Source organism: Esox lucius, chromosome 14, assembly GCF_011004845.1.
Source record: "Esox lucius isolate fEsoLuc1 chromosome 14, fEsoLuc1.pri, whole genome shotgun sequence".
NCBI lineage: Eukaryota > Metazoa > Chordata > Actinopteri > Esociformes > Esocidae > Esox > Esox lucius.
In genome coordinates, this window is record NC_047582.1 from 25,711,248 (window position 1) to 25,729,972 (window position 18,725).

An 18,725-nucleotide genomic window follows, 5' to 3' on the forward strand; every position below is an offset into this window, starting at 1 on the left:
AGTGTGTATGTGCAGGTTTAATATGTTAACGGATTGATTATGAGTCAGCAACTCACTTGTTATGAAGCTGTCTGTGTGTGAATTTAGCCGTGGTCCTGTTTTATGATTTTAGTGTAGGATTAGCTGTGTTACAGAGAGTCACTCATTCGGTGTAGTTGTAGTGTTAGAGGCTTGGGGGGGAAAGGAGTAAGGGAAAACTGCATGGTAATGTTCATCTTTTCTACCCCTTATTACAAAAACACCACTTGCACCAAATGTCTTAGTTCCTGGTAGAGTTTATATTTTTGTCTGACTGTAGCATGCTGGTGATGAAGCACAAGGAATAAAAAGAGCACTGTTTTTTTTGAAGCCCTTTACACGCAGTCCCCCATCGTGCCCACGCAGTTGGTTGTTTCCATGAAAACTCTGTCTGGGCGTTGCCTCACTCTGGATAGGTGTGTGATTGTTTCAGTCCCTTTCCTCTGGACTTCAGGTGGGTTGTTTATGTTAGTATTAGGAACAGGGTCACAGGCCTTAGTTCAAGAGGAAATAACAGCATAACTCTAGATGGGTTGTTGATCAACACTGACTTTCTCAAGGGCTGGTTTGAATTGGGTCGTTGCCGTCTCATTAGTTAGATTGCAGGGATGATTGGCTTTAAACTATAGGCATACACTGAAGATTCTCGGTATGGTTGTGTTATGATGAAGACATTCTTTCCAAGTGCCTATTGTAAAATGAATGGAAGAATGGTGTCTGTTCTACTGACCGCTCAAAACATGAGTCAGTAATGCACAGTGGCTTTAGAAAGTATTGACTCGTCGCATTTTCCATGTTGTAGTCTTAATGTATTATATTTTACCATCGATCTACACAATGCTCAATAATGACTGAGAAAACATGTTTTTAAAATTTCTGACAATTTTATGAAAACCTGATCTCTGTATTCAGACCCTTTATGAAGTACTTAGAAGTGCCTTTGGCGGCAATCACTTCTTCCAGACATCATGGGTATGCCTCTTCCCGATTTACAAACCTGGATTTGGGGCAGCATGTGGAGAAAGTGAAGGGGTCTGAATACTTTCTGAAGCCACTATACCCCTTAAAACAGAGCAAATGGGCCTAAACTATATTTTCTGCACAGCATACAGAATTACATCCTTTCACATTATTTGTTTCTGAAATTCCCAATACTTTTCTGATGGATTTCACCAAACTTCCTTAAAATTGTAATACAATTTCAAATCGGCCTGTAACTGTCTTCAACCGACCACCAGTAGATAATGTCTACATATAAAAAAAAAGTGAATTTAATTTAGGGAAATTGTTTGCAAATATTCATTTTTTTCTGTATGTTAACATTAATTGTCTTTTCAAATGCAACCTCCCTCTTGGTTTAGTTGTGGTTACTATGCAGTATAAGTTATAAGTAAAATGTTCTTCCATCACCCCAACCAAAAATCATGAATCTTGTTGCCTACTCCTAGTTTAGGTTGTCTTAGATACTGTGTTGAATGACTGGAGCTGTACATACATACAGTTATCAGTATAGTGATATCAGATATGTCGTTATTCCCAGTGTCCCAAACATCCCTGACTATCTCCATAACACTTGTCCTGATTTCAAATTGAATTATAATCCTCTTGCCATGCTTTACAATAATCTTATTTTATAAATGTTTATCTAATTCTTTAGCGTCTTTGTCATGTCCCCTTCAGACAGTTCATTTTTCCATCCTGTAATTTATTTAATCTGTGCCTCAGCATTGCTTTTTTATTCTATTTTTATTTTCTTCTCTAACTTATGCTTAACATGGAATTTAATAGTAACTATAGTAGTTTTAATGATTAGCTTATTTTTTTATACTTCAGTTATTTACTTTTATTCCCACTTGGTTTTGGTGTTTGTCTTTTAACCACCTGTATGATGCACATTTATGTTTAGTTTTTTATGAGCACCAAAGGAATAAAGTTATTTCTGTTGCACTGGCATATTTGTTCTTTGGTCGTTTATTGTATTAGTAAGGACTTTTTCCACTTTCAAGATTTTCAGCACTTTGAAGGTTGTTCTAAATTGTTTAATTCTGTTTAATATTGATAATTCAATATCTGGCATATTCCTATATGTGGCCCCATCTATGTTGCTCTCAACCCTGAGAAGTCCCTGCCAGTGAAAATAATCCCATAATATGATGCTGCCACAAACACTATGGGGATGGTGTACTCTGGGATGAGCATTGTTGAATTTCCACCCCATGCATAAAAGTCACATTGGTCTCATCTGACCTGAGTTTTTGTTAATTTTTTTATTTGTAGTAAAAATATTTACATTTTATTAATTGGTGACTATCTAATTTCAATATGCATTTCTGCTACTTTTGTATCTGAACACCCTACCCTGGATACAATACCAGCATCTGAACACCCTACCCTGGATACAATACCAGCATCTGAACACCCTACCCTGGATACAATACCAGCATCTGAACACCCTACCCTGGATACAATGCCAGTATCTGAACACCCTACCCTGGCAGTGTCTGGATACCCTATTCTGGATGAAGTAGTATCTGATGAGTGGTAATAACTTATCAATGTCATTATTGAAACTGCAAAAGCACGATCCATGTCTATTTTCAAACAGAAACATTTTATGTTTTCATGGCCCAAGTTTGGTTTTAAACAGTATTTATTATTTGTCCATTTATCCCTTATTGTAGCCCCACAGAATGAGTTGAAAAATGTCACAGTACTTGCATATAGAAACAATTAGGCAACGGTACTGTAAAGAACATGTACTATGTCAGAGACTGTATGCAAGGCCATGAAAGAAGGATCAAAGGTCCACAATGGAATCCAACTACCAGTTGGACCGGGTACAATTATGACACTTTTTGTAACTGAAAAACATTGAGGTTGACTTCCAGAAAATGTTGAATAAAACCTTGATGGTCCTTCTGGATACACTTTTAACTAAAATAATGCAATTTGTGTTCCACTAATAAATGTCAACCATGAAATTTGAATGAACAAATCGCTTCTGTCATTTTGCAACAAATAAACCTCTGTAATAATTCACATTTAATTTTGAAGTATTTCATCTTTCAATGCTGCTTGCAGAGCTAAAACATCAAGCTCAAAATGGGCTCACAGTCTAAACGCAGGTTCTGATGGCGGCATCTTACTTCCTGTAAGAGCCAAATCCTTAATCAGTAATTGGTTAATTATCATTTCAATTGTATTATACAGTGTTTAGTCCTTTAATTGTAGAAATGTTTGGGTTTCAGTAATTTGAATGTACTTTAGCGCTAAACAGTATATTATTGGTTGTTTTAAAGTATTACTGTGATGGAGCTAAGGCGCACGTGCAGCTGTTCTAACTAAATAGATGGTTATTGGAATCTACTAGCAGCCTAAGTGGCGTGATGCGGCCACGATACTTCCCTCCCGTCTACAATAAGGTCAATTGGGCATGGTTACTGAGTTCTTCACCTTGTGCCCAGGTTATTGTGTACAGCAGGAACAAGATTACTGATCATTGGTTCGTAAACAGACATCAGCCAAGTCGTTCTATTTTTGTGTATTGTTTTTGTTTTGTTTTTGTCATAGTTTTGCAGAAGAGATTGCATGTGCATGGTAAAAAAGAGGTACACAAGTACAGCACACAAACGAGGAAATCCAATGGGAAAGTAAGCACCATAAGTACTTGTCTAATTAAAGCAATAATCATTGCTCCATGTGAAAGACTGCAGTGGCTAATCTCCCGTGGGCAGATTATGTGTGTGCTGACTAAATTATGCAAGTTTTCACTGTGTTTCAGTGGATACAGTGGCTAGAGCTTCAATTCAGTCTATACAGTAGCTTCCAATTCCAGTTTCTATTGGTGAAAAAATAAGAGTTAGGTTTAGATGTATTTACTGAACTGATTGAACTTGAAATGTAATTTACCCACCCTGTCTGTATTTACACTGTTCAAAAAAAATTGAGGGAGCACGTAATCATCACAGTATAACACCAAGTCAATTAAACTTCAGGGATATCAATCTGTCCAGTTAGGAAGCATAAGTAAGTAATTGTGAATCCAGGAAGTGACCATAGGTGCACTGGAGAGGCAACAGCAAGACAACCTCCAAAAAGGAAATGGTTTTGCAGGTGTTGGCCACAGACTATTGCTCTCTCTACCCTTCCTGTCTGATTCTCCTCTAGTTTTGTTTTTCGCTAGTGTCCTTGTCACTACTGCATGAGGCGGTACCTGCAGCCCATTCAGGTTGCACAGATTGTCTAGCTCATACAGGATGGCTCATCCATACATACCGTTGCAAGAAGGTTTGCTGTGTCTCCCAGTACAGTCTCAAGAGCATGGAGGAGATACCAGGAGATGAGGAGAGCTGGACAGGGACGTAGAAGTGCATCAATCCAGCATCAGGACTGGTATCTGCTCCTTTGTGCGAGGAGGAACAGGAGGAGCACTGCCAGAGCCCTACAAAATGACCTCCATCGGGCTACTGGTGTGCATGTTTCTTACCAAACTGTCAGAAACAGACTCACAGCCCAGCACCATGCAACTCGATTGGCAGTCGCCAGAGAACCCCAGAATTGGAAGGCTCGCCATTGGTGCCCCTTTTTCTTCACAGATAAGAGCAGGTTCACACTAAGCACATGTGAGAAACGTGAAAGAGTCTTGAGACGCCATGATGAACGTTATGCTGCCTGCAACGTCATCCAGCTTAACCGGTTAGGAGTTCGGTATCGGTGCATCCGACTCTGCCAAGTAGCGCCACAGTCTGTCCAGGAGCTCACTGGTGCCCTGATCCAGGACTGGGTGGAGATCCCCCGGGACACCAATCGTCGTCTCATCAGGAGCATGCCCAGACGTTTTCGGGAGTGCATCAAGGCACGTGAGGGCCATACACACTACTGAGTCACATTAGGTGTTGCCGTGATGAAATTCATTCAGGTTGGAATTGTTTACTTTGATTTTCTGTGTGAGTTTTGAGTCCAGCCCTCAATCGGTTGGTGATTTTGGTTTCCATTGGCATTTGTTACATCCTTTTGTTCTCAACGAATTACACAATGTACAGTAAAGATTCTGATCTTTATTTTATTTATTTCACTGAGACCAGATGTACGAATTAAGTGTTCCCTTAATTTTTTTGGGCAGTGTATAATCCAAAAGTTGCATTTGCTGCAGCAATCTTGCGCAGTGTAGCTGCCTCCTATAGGTCTATGTGATTGCAGCCTGATACAGACCCTGTAGGTGTACCAACGTGGACCGTCTGTTGTTAGTGCTGCTATTTTCTCAGAGCTTGAGTCTAAAATAAGCAACGCTGACACAGACTAGACAAACCGGAGGAACACTTTAAAACATCAGTGCTGTCTGTCTGGATTCAGCCTAGTCTGGCTTGATTCTCATTGGCTTGTGTCCTGCTGTGTGGTGGGCATGCAACATCCACCATCTCCCTCCTAATCCTCTCTTCATGTTTCCTGTGTATTTGTTCTTGCATCACATGCAGGATTTTAACAGCATCTGTCCCTGCTCAGAACCTATTTCCCTTTTCTCTCTTTCTTGATTTATTTCTTTCTTTCCAGGACTACTACTTCCTCATCAACCTCTTTTTCTTATTAATTCTCTCTCTATTTTTTTTTGTCTCTGAGGTCTGTAATCCACGTTTGGTATAATAGACTTCAAAGAATAGCATCTATTAGGCATAATAGAACAATAAGATTAAAAATCCTCATCTACTCGGTGCAGTGGTGTAAAATGACACACATTTTTGGCTTTCATTTCTCCCTCATTCACGCTCCATCCATCATCCATGCATCCATCAATAAATCATATTTTTATAATGTGACACCACCAGAGGGTGGGCTCATTCCGACAGGATGTTACAGTAATCTCATTCAGGGCTCAGAAATCCCAGAAACCCAGATGAGCCATGACAAGAATAAGGATTTGTTTAGGTATTTTTCTTCACATGCTAGTGGTATCAGTTCACTCCCATTTCTTAGTGTTGAATGTAAATGCCACAGCTAGCTAGTACAATGAGCAGCGCATCATTATTTTAAATAGGCCATTGGTCCCAGTTGTATAAACGAAATGGCACCCTCTTACTTTCAGGTTCTAGTCAAAAGTAGTGCAATGTGTAGGCAAACATGGATGCAAACCTGGTTTGAAAGGAAATTATTCAGAAAACATTCACAGTAGCAGTCCAGTCTATGCTTATGTGTGTGATGTGGCCTTCAGGACTAACCTCCCCCTCTCTGAGCCCCTTCTTCATTTACTCTATGGTAAACACTGACATCTACAGGACACACAAGAGTGGTGGAATTGGTTATGGTTTACAGAGAACAGGTCACGTGATCAACCCATTGTAGAGACGCACTGGAGTATACAAGGTACATGTGCAGGAGATTGATCAATGATCATCACTAAATTCCTAATAAAAAGAAACACCAACATGTTTAAATATTTTAAGGACCACGTAGCCCAGTAAATTCCTTATTCGCACACAAACACATGTGCACACACGCACGCACACACAAACACCCATCAAGACTTTTATTTTGAAAACCTATTTAAACCATTCCCAGTCAGGGCTTTTGATTATGTGCCCCGGAATACCCAGGTGAAAGTGGTTTGCACTAGATGATCAGCAAATCCCAATCCAACCTCAATATCTTACAAACTTGCTCGGAATGCCTTTCGTAGTGACGTGTTGTTGTTGAAACTCCAAGGTTGACTCCTATATAGTGGCTAGAGGTTTAATAAATGCTTCAACCAAGTGACACACTTGTGACTTGAATGATGCAATTCATTGTCCACTTTAAATGAATAAAACAACCATGATATTCAAATGAACACATCTCTCCTATAATTTTTGAAGAAATAACTGTCATTAACAATTTAATATTTCATGTTGTTGGTATTTAGTTTTTTCAAGTGTCGAGTCTACAAATTACACACAAACAATACATGTGTCATATAAGTATCAAATAATCAAAGACGTAGCATGAGTAGGATTCTGCATTTTCACATACAAAGGTTTTTGCTTCTGCTAAACGTTTTATTCACATTAAAAACTACACAATTCAAACATAAATTGTATGTAAAAGAGATGTTTCCTTGTTAACAACATGACAAAGCAGTGCAAATGATTTATTAATTGTATGATTATTATTTGTCAGTATTTACCATGTAATTGTTGCTATTACGTGTTTAACACTTGAAACGAGATCTTAAGAGACTTCATTCAATAAAACTATTTGTCTTTCTGTTTGATACTAGCATTTTAACACCTGCATAGATATTTAACCTATCCGCTAGCTAACCACGTTCAGTCGATGACAGTTCGAAGAAGTGGCATTTAACCATTGATTGATGCGTGTACGTGTGAGCAGAGGAGCGCTACCAAGGAATCCTCTGTCACTGAATTTGCCCGTCCTCGGTTATGGATGTGGTGCACGGCGGTGTAGCTTAACAGAACTCCCTAAATGGTGACACCGGAAGATTGTTTTTTCACAGCTCCTCGCAGTCGCAGTTGATAGCTCGCTCCCGGTAGTCTGCTTCATCTGCCCACAGCAGCAGCAGCTAGGCAGACTAGGCCACTGCGGGAAAGATGGCGACGGATAAACAGAAACATGAAGGCAGAGTGAAAATTGGACATTATATTCTTGGAGATACACTTGGTGTGGGGACGTTTGGCAAGGTTAAAGGTAGGTGTCATTACTTTTCTTCTCTATTTGCGACATAGTTATGCGTTTCAGTTAGCATAGCTGTGTGCTAACACTTGTTGTCCGCTAACTACGCTACTTAGCTTCTTGCTAACGTTTACTCGTTACTTGAGACTGAGTGAAGTTACCTACACATTTGATCCACAATCAAACGATAACGCTGACATGTTCTGTGTACCCATAAATGTTGTTAGCCACCTAACAAAGTATGTGTGATCGAATGACAGAGTTTTAGTTCTCTAGTTGATCAAGTTCTCTTACTAGATAGCTAGCTGGCTAACTAACTAGCATAAAATCGTATCTCAATTTCATAGCCAATGGCAATGTTAAATGAATGGTTTGCCAACCATGAAGCCTGTTTCATCAGCTAACGCGAACTGTCCAATTTTAATCTTACCACCTACAAGTCGTGAGCCCCCAGAATCTACATTCATTATCAGAATGTCTTATTAAAGCCGCACTGAACTGTCATGTGCCAGGCTGAATTATTAATGAGGATTTACCCTCTACACCACTTCCCAGTAGTGTTGACAGTAGCCATTGTTTACCCAATAACTGGGTGGAGTACTGTTCCTGGCTTGTTTTCAGTCTACACCGTCAAAAATAATTGGTTTAATGGTATATTACCTTAAACGTGGTATACACTTTCAGTGGAAGAGCAAGCTAATTACATAGCCTAAATGATGGCTCTAACACGAGTCATTTCATACTAGACAAGGTACACTTCCTTGGTAGTTGAGCACGTAACTGAATATCAAGCCACATCCTAAAACTGCTAATATCTTTGCTACTCTGGATTACTGTTGTAAAATACGCTGTATGTTGGTCTGTGTAGACTTAATCATTAACTCAGTGATCTAGACTGGCTGCTGGGTTAATGCATGACCAGCATGACCGTTAAATCAATAACAGCTATATGTGGACGCCACCGTCTTCCCCTACGTACATGTCAGTCCAGTACATTTTCACTTGTTATTCTAACCAGGCCTGCACCGTCTTTTTGCATGTACTGAAACCTCCATCCTTTCGTAAGCGGTTAACCGCAATTATTGCAAAAATGTTTTTCACACTCACTGATTACCCCTGTCTCCTTTGGTTCCTGTCAACACGTTGAGTATTGTCAGCATAGGCGTGAAGATCATATGCTTGCCAATTATGATTCGTTATGAACTGATTGATGATCCAGTGGTGCTGTGCTTGGTTTCTGTCTCTACCACTGGGCATTGACCCGGTCATCCAGTGTGGTGTTGGATGCATGTGACTTTGTCAGCTGGGTTCTGCTAAGCTTGTTGAAATGACTGGTTTCTTATTACAGTGTTTCCTAACTTTTCCCGCCTCCTCCCCCTTTCCCCGGCCCTGCTCCCTTCTGCAGTGGGGCAGCACGAGCTGACCAAACACCAGGTGGCTGTGAAGATCCTGAACCGACAGAAGATCCGCAGTCTGGATGTGGTGGGGAAGATTCGTAGAGAGATCCAGAACCTGAAGCTCTTCAGGCATCCGCACATCATTAAGCTGTAGGTCTAGAACTTCAGGCATTCACAAGGCATTCAACTCTAAATCTGAGATTACACAGCTTGCTTCATCGCTCGGCTCCCCACATAATCCCTCTGCTCCGCCACTGCTACATTAATGCCACCCAGAGAGCTGATTTAGACCTTTAGTGTTGGATTTCATAGAGTAGCTTGCTCTGTCTGTGTCACTGATACCCCCCCCCCCCATCAATCTCTCTCTGTTTACCTTTTTAATCACTCTCTCAATTCTCCACGATCCATGTCACCCTCTTTATCTAACACTCTAACTCTCTCCCTTTTCTTTTTTCTGTCATAATTTCTTCATGCCATATCCTCTTCTGGTACCCACATGGTGGAACAAGCTTCCCCCTAATGTCAGCACTGCATGAGTCCCTGCCCATCTCTGAAGTGCCTGACTTTCATTTTGAAGCTATTTTGAATTGAATTCAATTATTCACCTCACTGGTCATGAAGGGTCAAGGGCTGTATCCACACAGCATCTCCGATTTGCGGTCGTAAGTGCTGAGAAAGAACATTTCCCCCCCTACTTTTATGAAGTGAAGCTGTGCATGAAGCCTCTAGTCATAAGGGTTCCAACTAGGCAACAGGTATTTAGGACATCTAACTATTGTTACCAGCTGGTGTCTTTAAAGGGCAGCGCTTCAGAGGTCTGTGTTTACTGTCCAGTACCGGCATTTGGGTGTAATTTTAGTTTTTGTGTACAAAAAAGGGAGCAAAAGTGTACTTACTGTTACTAATGACTTACAGTTACTAATGACTTACAGTTACTGGGTTGTGTGATTGTCCCACCCAGTTATCTTTAGATAAATGCACTAACTGTAAGTCACTCTGGATAACAGTGACTGCAATGTGAATGTGAAATTTATAGTTGAATATTTGATAATAATATCTGTCTTTTCTGCTGGATATATTGATTGGTTATTCACCCACCATTTCACCTGTTTTTCTTTTGCAAAACCTCAAACTGTCATGATTATCAGCTCCAACGTTTATCGGTTGAATTTACTGCTGGCTCAAAAGTTTGTCTGACCAGTGTCTTAATGTCATCCCTAACCATTCTCTGAGCAGGGGTTTATTTGGTCTTAAAATAAAAGATTATTTTCTAAGATGCTGTATTTACAGATTCTTCTCTATTTTTGTTGTTGGTACAATAGCTTATACTAAGGGAAAATATGGTCTATTTACTATCATTGTGTAGGACTAGGCCTATCATTTCAGGGGGTCTGCTCCCATGTGATTAGACCAGCATATTTCTGCTAGAAAACATTTTTTTGTTGCTCATATCTGCAGTCAAATTTAATGTGACAGAATTATGGAGCGTAATTAGGAAAGACTTTTGCCCCCGTTGTTGATCTCTTGCCATTCGAGGCCAGTGGAAATAGTTTTACAAGTTTGAATTCCCTTAGGCTATGGTGGGATCAGTCCAATCAGATATTGGCTACTATCAGAAGTTGCCAATATTTAGCAATGATGAACCGTTTTATTACGTGTCCAGTCTCCTGTACACCAGACAGCCACTGATTTGGAGGGATGCTAATGAATCATTGTGCAAAATAAACCTCCAACCTCTGAATCCCTGATTTTTTATGTTGCCCTTTGCTCCCTTTTTATGTTGCCCTTTGCTCCCATTTTATGTGCTAATGTGGACGTATATCTGGGGGGTATTTATAGCTTTGTCAATATGCTATTCCTTGACTGTTTTCACTGGGCCTTATTTCTTGATCAGGCAGATAGCATGGTCAGGGAAATCTCTTGGTCCTATCATTACTAGTCTACTTTGTGTGACTTGTTGTTGGTTCTCTTGGTCCTATCATTACTAGTCTACTTTGTGTGACTTGTTGTTGGTTCTCTTGGTCCTATCATTACTGGTATTTTTTGTGACTTGTTGTTGGTTCTCTTGGTCCTATCATTACTGGTATTTTTTGTGACTTGTTGTTGGTTCTCTTGGTCCTATCATTACTGGTATATTTTGTGTGACACTTGTTGGTTCTTTTGGTCCTATCATTACTAGTCTACTTTGTGTGACTGTTGTTGGTTCAATCAATCAATCAATCAAAATTTATTTATAAAGCGCTTTTTACAACAGCAGTTGTAAAACCCCAAGGAGCAAACAACAGCAGTGTTGAATTTCAGTGGCTAGGAAAAACTCCCTAAGAAGGTCGAATTTTAGGAAGAAACCTAGAGAGGACCCAGGCTCAGAGGGGTGACCAGTCCTCTTCTGGCTGTGCCGGGTGAGATATTAAGAGTCCAATTGGAATAATAAATACATTTCTCTTGGCTAAATCCAGAGTATATTCGATTTTAGACTAGGTCAGAAGTATGACCAGGTGGACAAGGACAGGAACAGCAACGGTCCCCCCAAACCAGGTAATCCGCAGGTGTGGACCAGGACCTCATCTCCTTCTAAAATTTTAAATTGGAGGAAACTGAGAAAAGTTAGTAGTACATCCCTCATGTCCCCCAGCACAATAATATAGCAGCGTAACACCTTGGAAACAGAGACGGGGTTCTTTTGGTCCTATCATTACTAGTCTACTTTGTGTGACTTGTTGGTTCTGTGTGCCCATAGGTACCAGGTGATAAGCACCCCGACAGATATCTTCATGGTGATGGAGTACGTGTCTGGAGGAGAGCTCTTTGACTACATCTGCAAAAATGGAAAGGTAAGACCCCCGTGAGGGGTTAGACCTCCGTGAGGGAGAACACAGTCGTGTATGCTGGGTTTGTGATAAACAGAAATGATTGGGATGTCTGAATGAATGAATAACCCAAATTCACACTCATGACATTGAAAGGGGAATACATACAAGGAGGCTGAGATATAGCAAATTACATGTGCATTTATTTTAATCCATGCTGAAAACGAAACAAAAAAACTGAAGCGTGCGCAAAGAAAAAGATTATATAAAACAACGTTTTCAGCATTATGCCTTCCTCAGTGCTATACATATGTTTTAGACACACCCTTTATAGGGAAATGGTAGATTTGGCTCAGCAGTTGAAAGCAATTAAGTACTATACAATCAACATGTGTAACCACAAGGCTGCATTCGACAACAGTGTTGCGATGCAAACAGCAAACAGACAATAAATAGTTTCGCACTGGCTGTCAAAGATAAAGTATAATTTGGAAAATTAGCTTTGAAGTGAAATCTAATGGCATCAAATATATACCATATACAAAACATAATGCATATAGAAATGACAATTCTGAAGGTTTTAGAACATGGAGAACAACTGCAAGGACAATGAAATAGGGATTAAACAGATTAGAGAGAACATGCAAGGCTGTTTTTGTCCCAGGCTCTCATGAAGAAGAAAAGTTCAGTCTCTTTATGGCTTTTAGTTAAACACAGCATGCAGAAGCACATTCTGTGTTGTTTTGGATTGTGGGTAGTGCAGGGATCACCTGAGACTTAGTCACCTAGATGATCGCCAACCTGTCGCCAGGAGACTGGTAGTGTGATGGTTGTCAGTATTATTCATGTCCGAGCCTGCCTCTGGTATGGGCTACTTCTCTACAGCAAAACAGTAATCACAAAGCTCTTGTACTGAATTCCTTCCTGAGAGAGTTTTTAAGAACTACTGTATAATTCAAGCCGAAATGCTGACCTGCCGTGTGCATGTTCCTGTCCAGCTGGACGAGAAGGAGAGCCGTCGTTTGTTCCAGCAGATCATCTCCGCCGTTGACTACTGCCACCGGCACATGGTTGTCCACCGAGACCTGAAGCCTGAGAATGTCCTGCTGGACGCTCAGATGAACGCCAAGATCGCCGACTTTGGTAGGTCTCCGTCTTTAGAGACACGTACCAGCAGCTGGAACGTCAAGTGTGTGTTAGAAACAACACCCTGATTTCTTGTTTTTAAATCTATTTTTTGTCTTACACCCAGTGTGCACTGTCTTTGGACGACGGCACATAATTGTGATATCTGGCGGTTTCCTGTAGGTTTGTCAAACATGATGTCGGACGGAGAGTTCTTGAGGACGAGTTGTGGTTCTCCGAACTATGCTGCCCCTGAAGTCATCTCTGGAAGGTAATGGGGCGGTGGCAGATGTGACGTGGAATGTGCTAATTGATGTGAAAACCACATTTACATTTTTAACAGCAGAGCACTGTTCATGTTCAAGGCACTGCTAAAATAATTTTCTGCAGTAGGTGAAAGTACTTGACAAAGGTGTCACCGCATATTCACCATGCTAAACTACTCCCTTGCTCCATGGCAAATGTATTGTTTGCGTGTTCTTTTCCATTATTCCTCATCCTCAAGCGCACACACCTTGTGTCCTCCCTTGGTTTATACTGTTGATGGTGTACCACTGGGTCACTTTAAACCACTTAACACCACCCGTTTCGGGTGCACTTTGAGCCTGTCGTCAGCCCCTTCTAATGTTAATCTTCAAGAAAGGAGCGCCATTGTCCCAGAGGGAACCGATTCTCTATGTCTAGAGGGTGGACGGTTGTACGGTAGAGGAGATCAACGCAGTCGGGAAGCTCTGCGGTCTTTAGCTGGCACAAGGGCGGGTCCGGGAGAAGATGTGCGGTGGTGTTTGTTTCCTGATTGGCCCTGTTTCCTGTCAGGTTATATGCTGGCCCGGAGGTTGACATCTGGAGCAGTGGTGTGATCCTGTACGCCCTGCTGTGTGGGACGCTGCCTTTCGACGACGACCATGTGCCCACTCTCTTCAAGAAGATCTGCGACGGGATCTTCTTCACACCCCAGTACCTCAACCCCTCAGTCATCGCTCTGCTCAAACACATGCTGCAAGTGGATCCCATGAAGAGAGCTACCATCAAGGAGATCCGGTAAGAGCGAGCAGGAGGTCAGCTTGTTTAACTACGCCCCCGTATGTCCCTCGCCCTTGGTAGACAAGGAAATCTCACTTTCCCGAGTTTAGTCGCACCACATGTTGTTGAACTTACATTTTGAACTTAGGTTAGGTTTATGATGTTACTTTTTAACAGGCTGGCAAACTGCTGCTCATTACAGGCCTTTGTTCCATTTCGGCGCAAAAAGTGACCTCATCCTTCCTGTTCACACGTTTTCTAACTGCTGTGATATTATGGTCATAAAAAGCAATAAAGTATGAATGTTTGTTTTATACTACTGTTTAAAGAACACAATGTAGAGGAATGGTGCTTGCTTTCATGTGCCATTTCCATTCTGTTCTTATGACACTGCACAGTGGGGGGGGGGGTCGGGGGGGGTAGACTTGAGTGGCGACTGATAATACCATTAAAGAGTCAAATATATGATTACATGTGATTGGACATCTCTGGAAGGTAATAAAACAGTGGCTAAATGCTGTTATACTTTCCCCCGATTGAGAACGCCGTAACAACTACAGAGGCTCATGCTAATCAAGACGCCCTCCCCTGACTTTCAGGTGTCATGACTTTGTTCATGGACCAAAAGTGGACAATACGTAACGCTGCCGGTTTTTTTTTTACCCGACCACGGTTTCTACGGTTACTAAAGACCAAACTGCTCCGTGTTTCCTCCTCACAGAGAGGACGCCTGGTTTAAAGAGGAGCTCCCCAAATACCTGTTCCCGGAGGACCCGTCCTACAGCAACAACATGATTGACGACGAGGCCCTGAAGGAGGTCTGTGACAAGTTTGAGTGCACCGAGGAGGAGGTGTTGACCTGCCTGTACAGCCGGAACCATCACGACCCCCTGGCCGTGGCCTACCACCTCATCATCGACAACCGGCGCATCATGTCCGAGGCCAAGGACTTCTACCTGGCCTCCAGTCCCCCGGACTCCTTCCTGGATGACCAGCACCTGAGCGCCTCGGCGGCAGCTGTTCCCAGCCTCAAGCCCCACCCTGAGCGGGTTCAGCCCTTCCTGGCGGCGGAGACCCCTCCCAGGCCCAGGCACACGCTGGACGAGCTGAACCCCCAGAAGTCCAAGCACCAGGGGGTGAGACGGGCCAAGTGGCACCTGGGGATCCGGAGCCAGAGCCGACCCAATGACATCATGTCCGAGGTGTGCAGAGCCATGAAGCAACTGGACTATGAGTGGAAGGTAAGAGAATGGCGGGGGCGGTGATGATGGGGCTGAAGGGGAGGCAGCATCCTGGTTACATCACATACTGTTATTTTTATTTCTGTGAGTACTTGGGAATAGATGTCTGTAATTAAATACCTGGTCATGTAGTTGTTTGTTCTAGATGAATTGTGGGTTGGTTCTTGCCTGTCTTGCTTTAACCCCTGTCCCAGGGGTTTCTTTCAGATTGGGCAATCAAGTCATTGAATGATGGATTCTCAAAATGGGGGGTAAAATGTGGTTCTGCATAAACATTAACATCCTGTTCTCTCTTTCTGCTTGATGTGCATTGCTGGCTCTCGGTCAGATTTAGTTCAAACTGACCTGGAATGGAATGCTGCTGTTTCCTCCTCCTCTTGTTTTTTTATTTGTAGTATTTTTAGCCCAGGGTGTCAAACTAATCTCAACTCACTCATTTGGGTCGCATTAAGTTTTCAACAAGGTCCAGATGGCTGCTCTGCAAATATATTTCCTTGTCGTCAAAATGAAATAAAACATTTTCTTTTAATGCTCCCTGACTGTCTAGCTTTCTGTGCGCTGCACATATTAAAGTTGTTGTGTGTATGTTGGGTCGGTTTGTATTCCTGCACACCTTTCATTTGGTTTCCAAATTTTCAAGTGTATTGAGCATTTTTGTTTTTATTGCTCAAACCACCCATGACAAGTTTCTAGGATGTTGTCACACGAGTTCTGAGAAATCATTGCAATCAGTTTTTTCCTTTTGAGTTTTTGTTGTAATTTATGTTTATTTTGTCCCCCACCCCAAAGGACCTCAAAGCCAGTTTCACTAATGTTGGTCATTCCAAACCTCTAATCAAGCACTGGTTTAAACCTGTGACACCAGGTGTTGCAATTAATGAAGTAGGACAGAAAACCAGCAGACTCTGGGTTTTGTAGGGTAAGGTTTGAGTACCCGTTGCCTGAACAAAATTGTGTATGTAAGGGAATCAGAGTTTTGGATGTATTCCTACATAAGGACCTAGAATACATTCTGATTTAATGTGAGTAAATTCTAGGCCTTCCCATTAATTTAATTTGCAAGTGGCTCATGTAGCAAAACAATGATCCAACATATACAAGCATGTCTACATCAGAAGGACAGAAAAGCCTTGGACTGAATGTTTTGAAATGGCCTGCCTTAAACCTTAAGATGACAAGACCCCAAACAAGTTAATACATAAAGAATCTAGTGTTGAAGTAGTGTCAGAATCGTCCCACAGCGCTGTGCATTACTGATCAACCACTACAGGAAGGTTGTTGCAGGCATTCCGCACAACTCATTGAGTGTAAAAGGATAATCACATTGTTTTCGGAGGCAAAAGGGTGTTGCAACTTTTAATTAGTATAAAATCTAGTAGGTTGTTCCCCTAAATAGTTTTTTGTTGGAGGACAACGGTATTTGAACATTTTGAACATCAGAAAGGGAACAAATACTTCTCAGCTGCACTGGAGAAAGCAGCTCTTTGGGTACCCAGTAGTAAACCATACTGACCTATGGCAAGGCAGTTGAAATAGCCTAACAAAGTCACCCACTGTGGTTCTGTCCAGACCCTGATGAAAAGTTGCTGGTGAAGCCGATGGTGGTCATTTCTAAAAGGTCGACCCGATTGACGCATTCGAATGATTTTCATTGAATACCAAGTTCTGCAGTAGAGGGACCACTATGAACGTTAGTACCCAAATAAGTTTCTGTTGACGACGCAGCTAATCTCTGCGCCCTCCCCTTCAGGTGGTGAACCCGTATTACCTGCGTGTGAAGAGAAAGAACCCAGTGACAGGCATGCAGACCAAGATGAGCCTTCAGTTGTACCAGGTGGACAGCAGGACCTACCTCTTAGACTTTCGTAGCATAGATGGTACGTAAACCTGGGCTTATCCATAGCAACCAGTTCTCTCCAAAAAAAATAAAAAGAGCCTAATACTCTGTATTGTTCTCTGTGCTGTTTTATCACTTCACACACATGGCACCAGTCTGTCTATATGGGTGTTCGGTTGTAACCGCAGAAATATGTATCTCTCTCTTTCTCGCTCTGTGTAGATGACATGTTGGAGGCTAAATCTGGGACTGCCACTCCTCACAGGTCTGGTTCGGTGGGGAACTACCGCACAGCTCTTAAGAACGACGCTGCAGAGGGTGACGGGGTCAGGGGGGACACTACCCCTGCCACCTCCATTCCTCCCACCCCCACTAAGGTCTCGGAGAGCTCTCTGACCTCCTCACTCACCTCCTCCAGCGACTCGGCAGGAGGTGACGGGGCGACGGCGTACCCACGTCCCGGCAGCCACACCATAGAGTTCTTTGAGATGTGCGCCAATCTCATCAAGCTACTTGCACGATAGCTCTCAATCAAAATCGAAATCGTTAGCCTTTTTTCTCTTTGAGTGTCTTTATAAGCAATAAGCATGCAACCGATTCATGGCTCGTTTCATCCCCAACGCAGGCGGGTGTCCTAGCTAGGGTTGTTTCAAGGCACTGATGATGCAGGTTCGGTCCGCACAACCCCCAACTAACTGGGGGAGTGAGTGAGTGAGTGAGTGTGGGTGGGTGGGAGGGAGGGGGGTTATCGTGGAAGTTGAGGGGTGGGCTTTAGGGAATGGTGAACGACAGTGACCAAGCCACTTTATTATAATCATGTTGACAGAATACTATTTTAGAGACCTTTTCACGATCGTCACCGTTGGTCAGGTATGTTTTCTTCCTCTCTTTTGATCACGTTCCACCCGTACATATCTAGGCTAAGTTTGAGTGATACACTGAATTTGCTGTACTGTACTCAGTGGGCTTTGTTTGCCTTTTGTTTCAGTGGGGAAAACAGAAACGGGGGAGGGGGGGGTCGTGTCATGTTAGGGTGGCTGAGGAGGCAGGAGGCACTTTTGCACAGTAGTTCTATTTCTCATGCTGCTTTGTCTGTTCCTCTGCTACAGTAGATATGAGAACCTGTGCAGGACCTTTTTAAGGAGCTGAACTGCAGGCCTTTCAGAGGTTGCTGCACTGACCATAACAAGGGTTGTCACGCCAACGATGCCCTTCGACTCACTGAGGAAATGTATCTGAATCTTACTCCCTCGATTTTCGGGTGGGGTGGGATGGGGTGGGGTGTGTGTGTGTAGTTAGTACTTAATCGGAATATTTGTTTCGGTGTTTTTTGCGATTTGAGTTAAGTTTTAAAAGATGAGATTTTCATGTTTTTTTTGGGGGTCCTATTGTAAAAAGAAGAGAGTTTTGATTTGTTTGTCCTTTACAGTTTTATACTGTATGTAAAGAATAAAAAAAAATGCATTTTGATATTTATCAATGCTTTAAGTGGGAATTGGAGATTATATTGAAAAATGATAATGGACTGAAATATTTTAGTTTTTCCATAATGACTTTATTGCTGGATGACATTTTATTCCTTTTACTGTTTTTTTTTTTTTCCACAAATCTATATCAG

The 18,725-nt window shown here is 42.1% G+C and overlaps 1 protein-coding gene across 1 annotated transcript; it reads left to right on the plus strand.

The window, feature by feature from the left end:
* Positions 1-7,595: 7,595 nt before the first annotated feature.
* prkaa1 (protein kinase, AMP-activated, alpha 1 catalytic subunit) lies at positions 7,596-18,122 on the plus strand. Its single transcript, XM_010878253.5, has 9 exons — positions 7,596-7,692; positions 9,083-9,224; positions 11,812-11,905; positions 12,880-13,024; positions 13,190-13,277; positions 13,823-14,047; positions 14,751-15,270; positions 17,021-17,147; positions 17,330-18,122. Exons 1-9 carry the CDS (start codon positions 7,596-7,598, stop codon positions 17,629-17,631), a joined length of 1,740 nt encoding a protein of 579 aa, XP_010876555.2. The 3' UTR covers positions 17,632-18,122.
* The last annotated feature ends 603 nt before the right edge of the window (positions 18,123-18,725 follow it).

What these genes read in the sequence shown, in the direction of transcription:
- prkaa1 (XM_010878253.5), top strand. Translation starts at nt 7,596, where the DNA reads ATGGCGACGGATAAACAGAAACATGAAGGCAGAGTGAAAATTGGACAT. An exon ending in CATCCGCACATCATTAAGCT is followed by an intron (nt 9,225 to 11,811) that starts GTAGGTCTAGAA and finishes GTGTGCCCATAG; the next exon opens with GTACCAGGTGATAAGCACCC. An exon ending in AGACTTTCGTAGCATAGATG is followed by an intron (nt 17,148 to 17,329) that starts GTACGTAAACCT and finishes CGCTCTGTGTAG; the next exon opens with ATGACATGTTGGAGGCTAAA.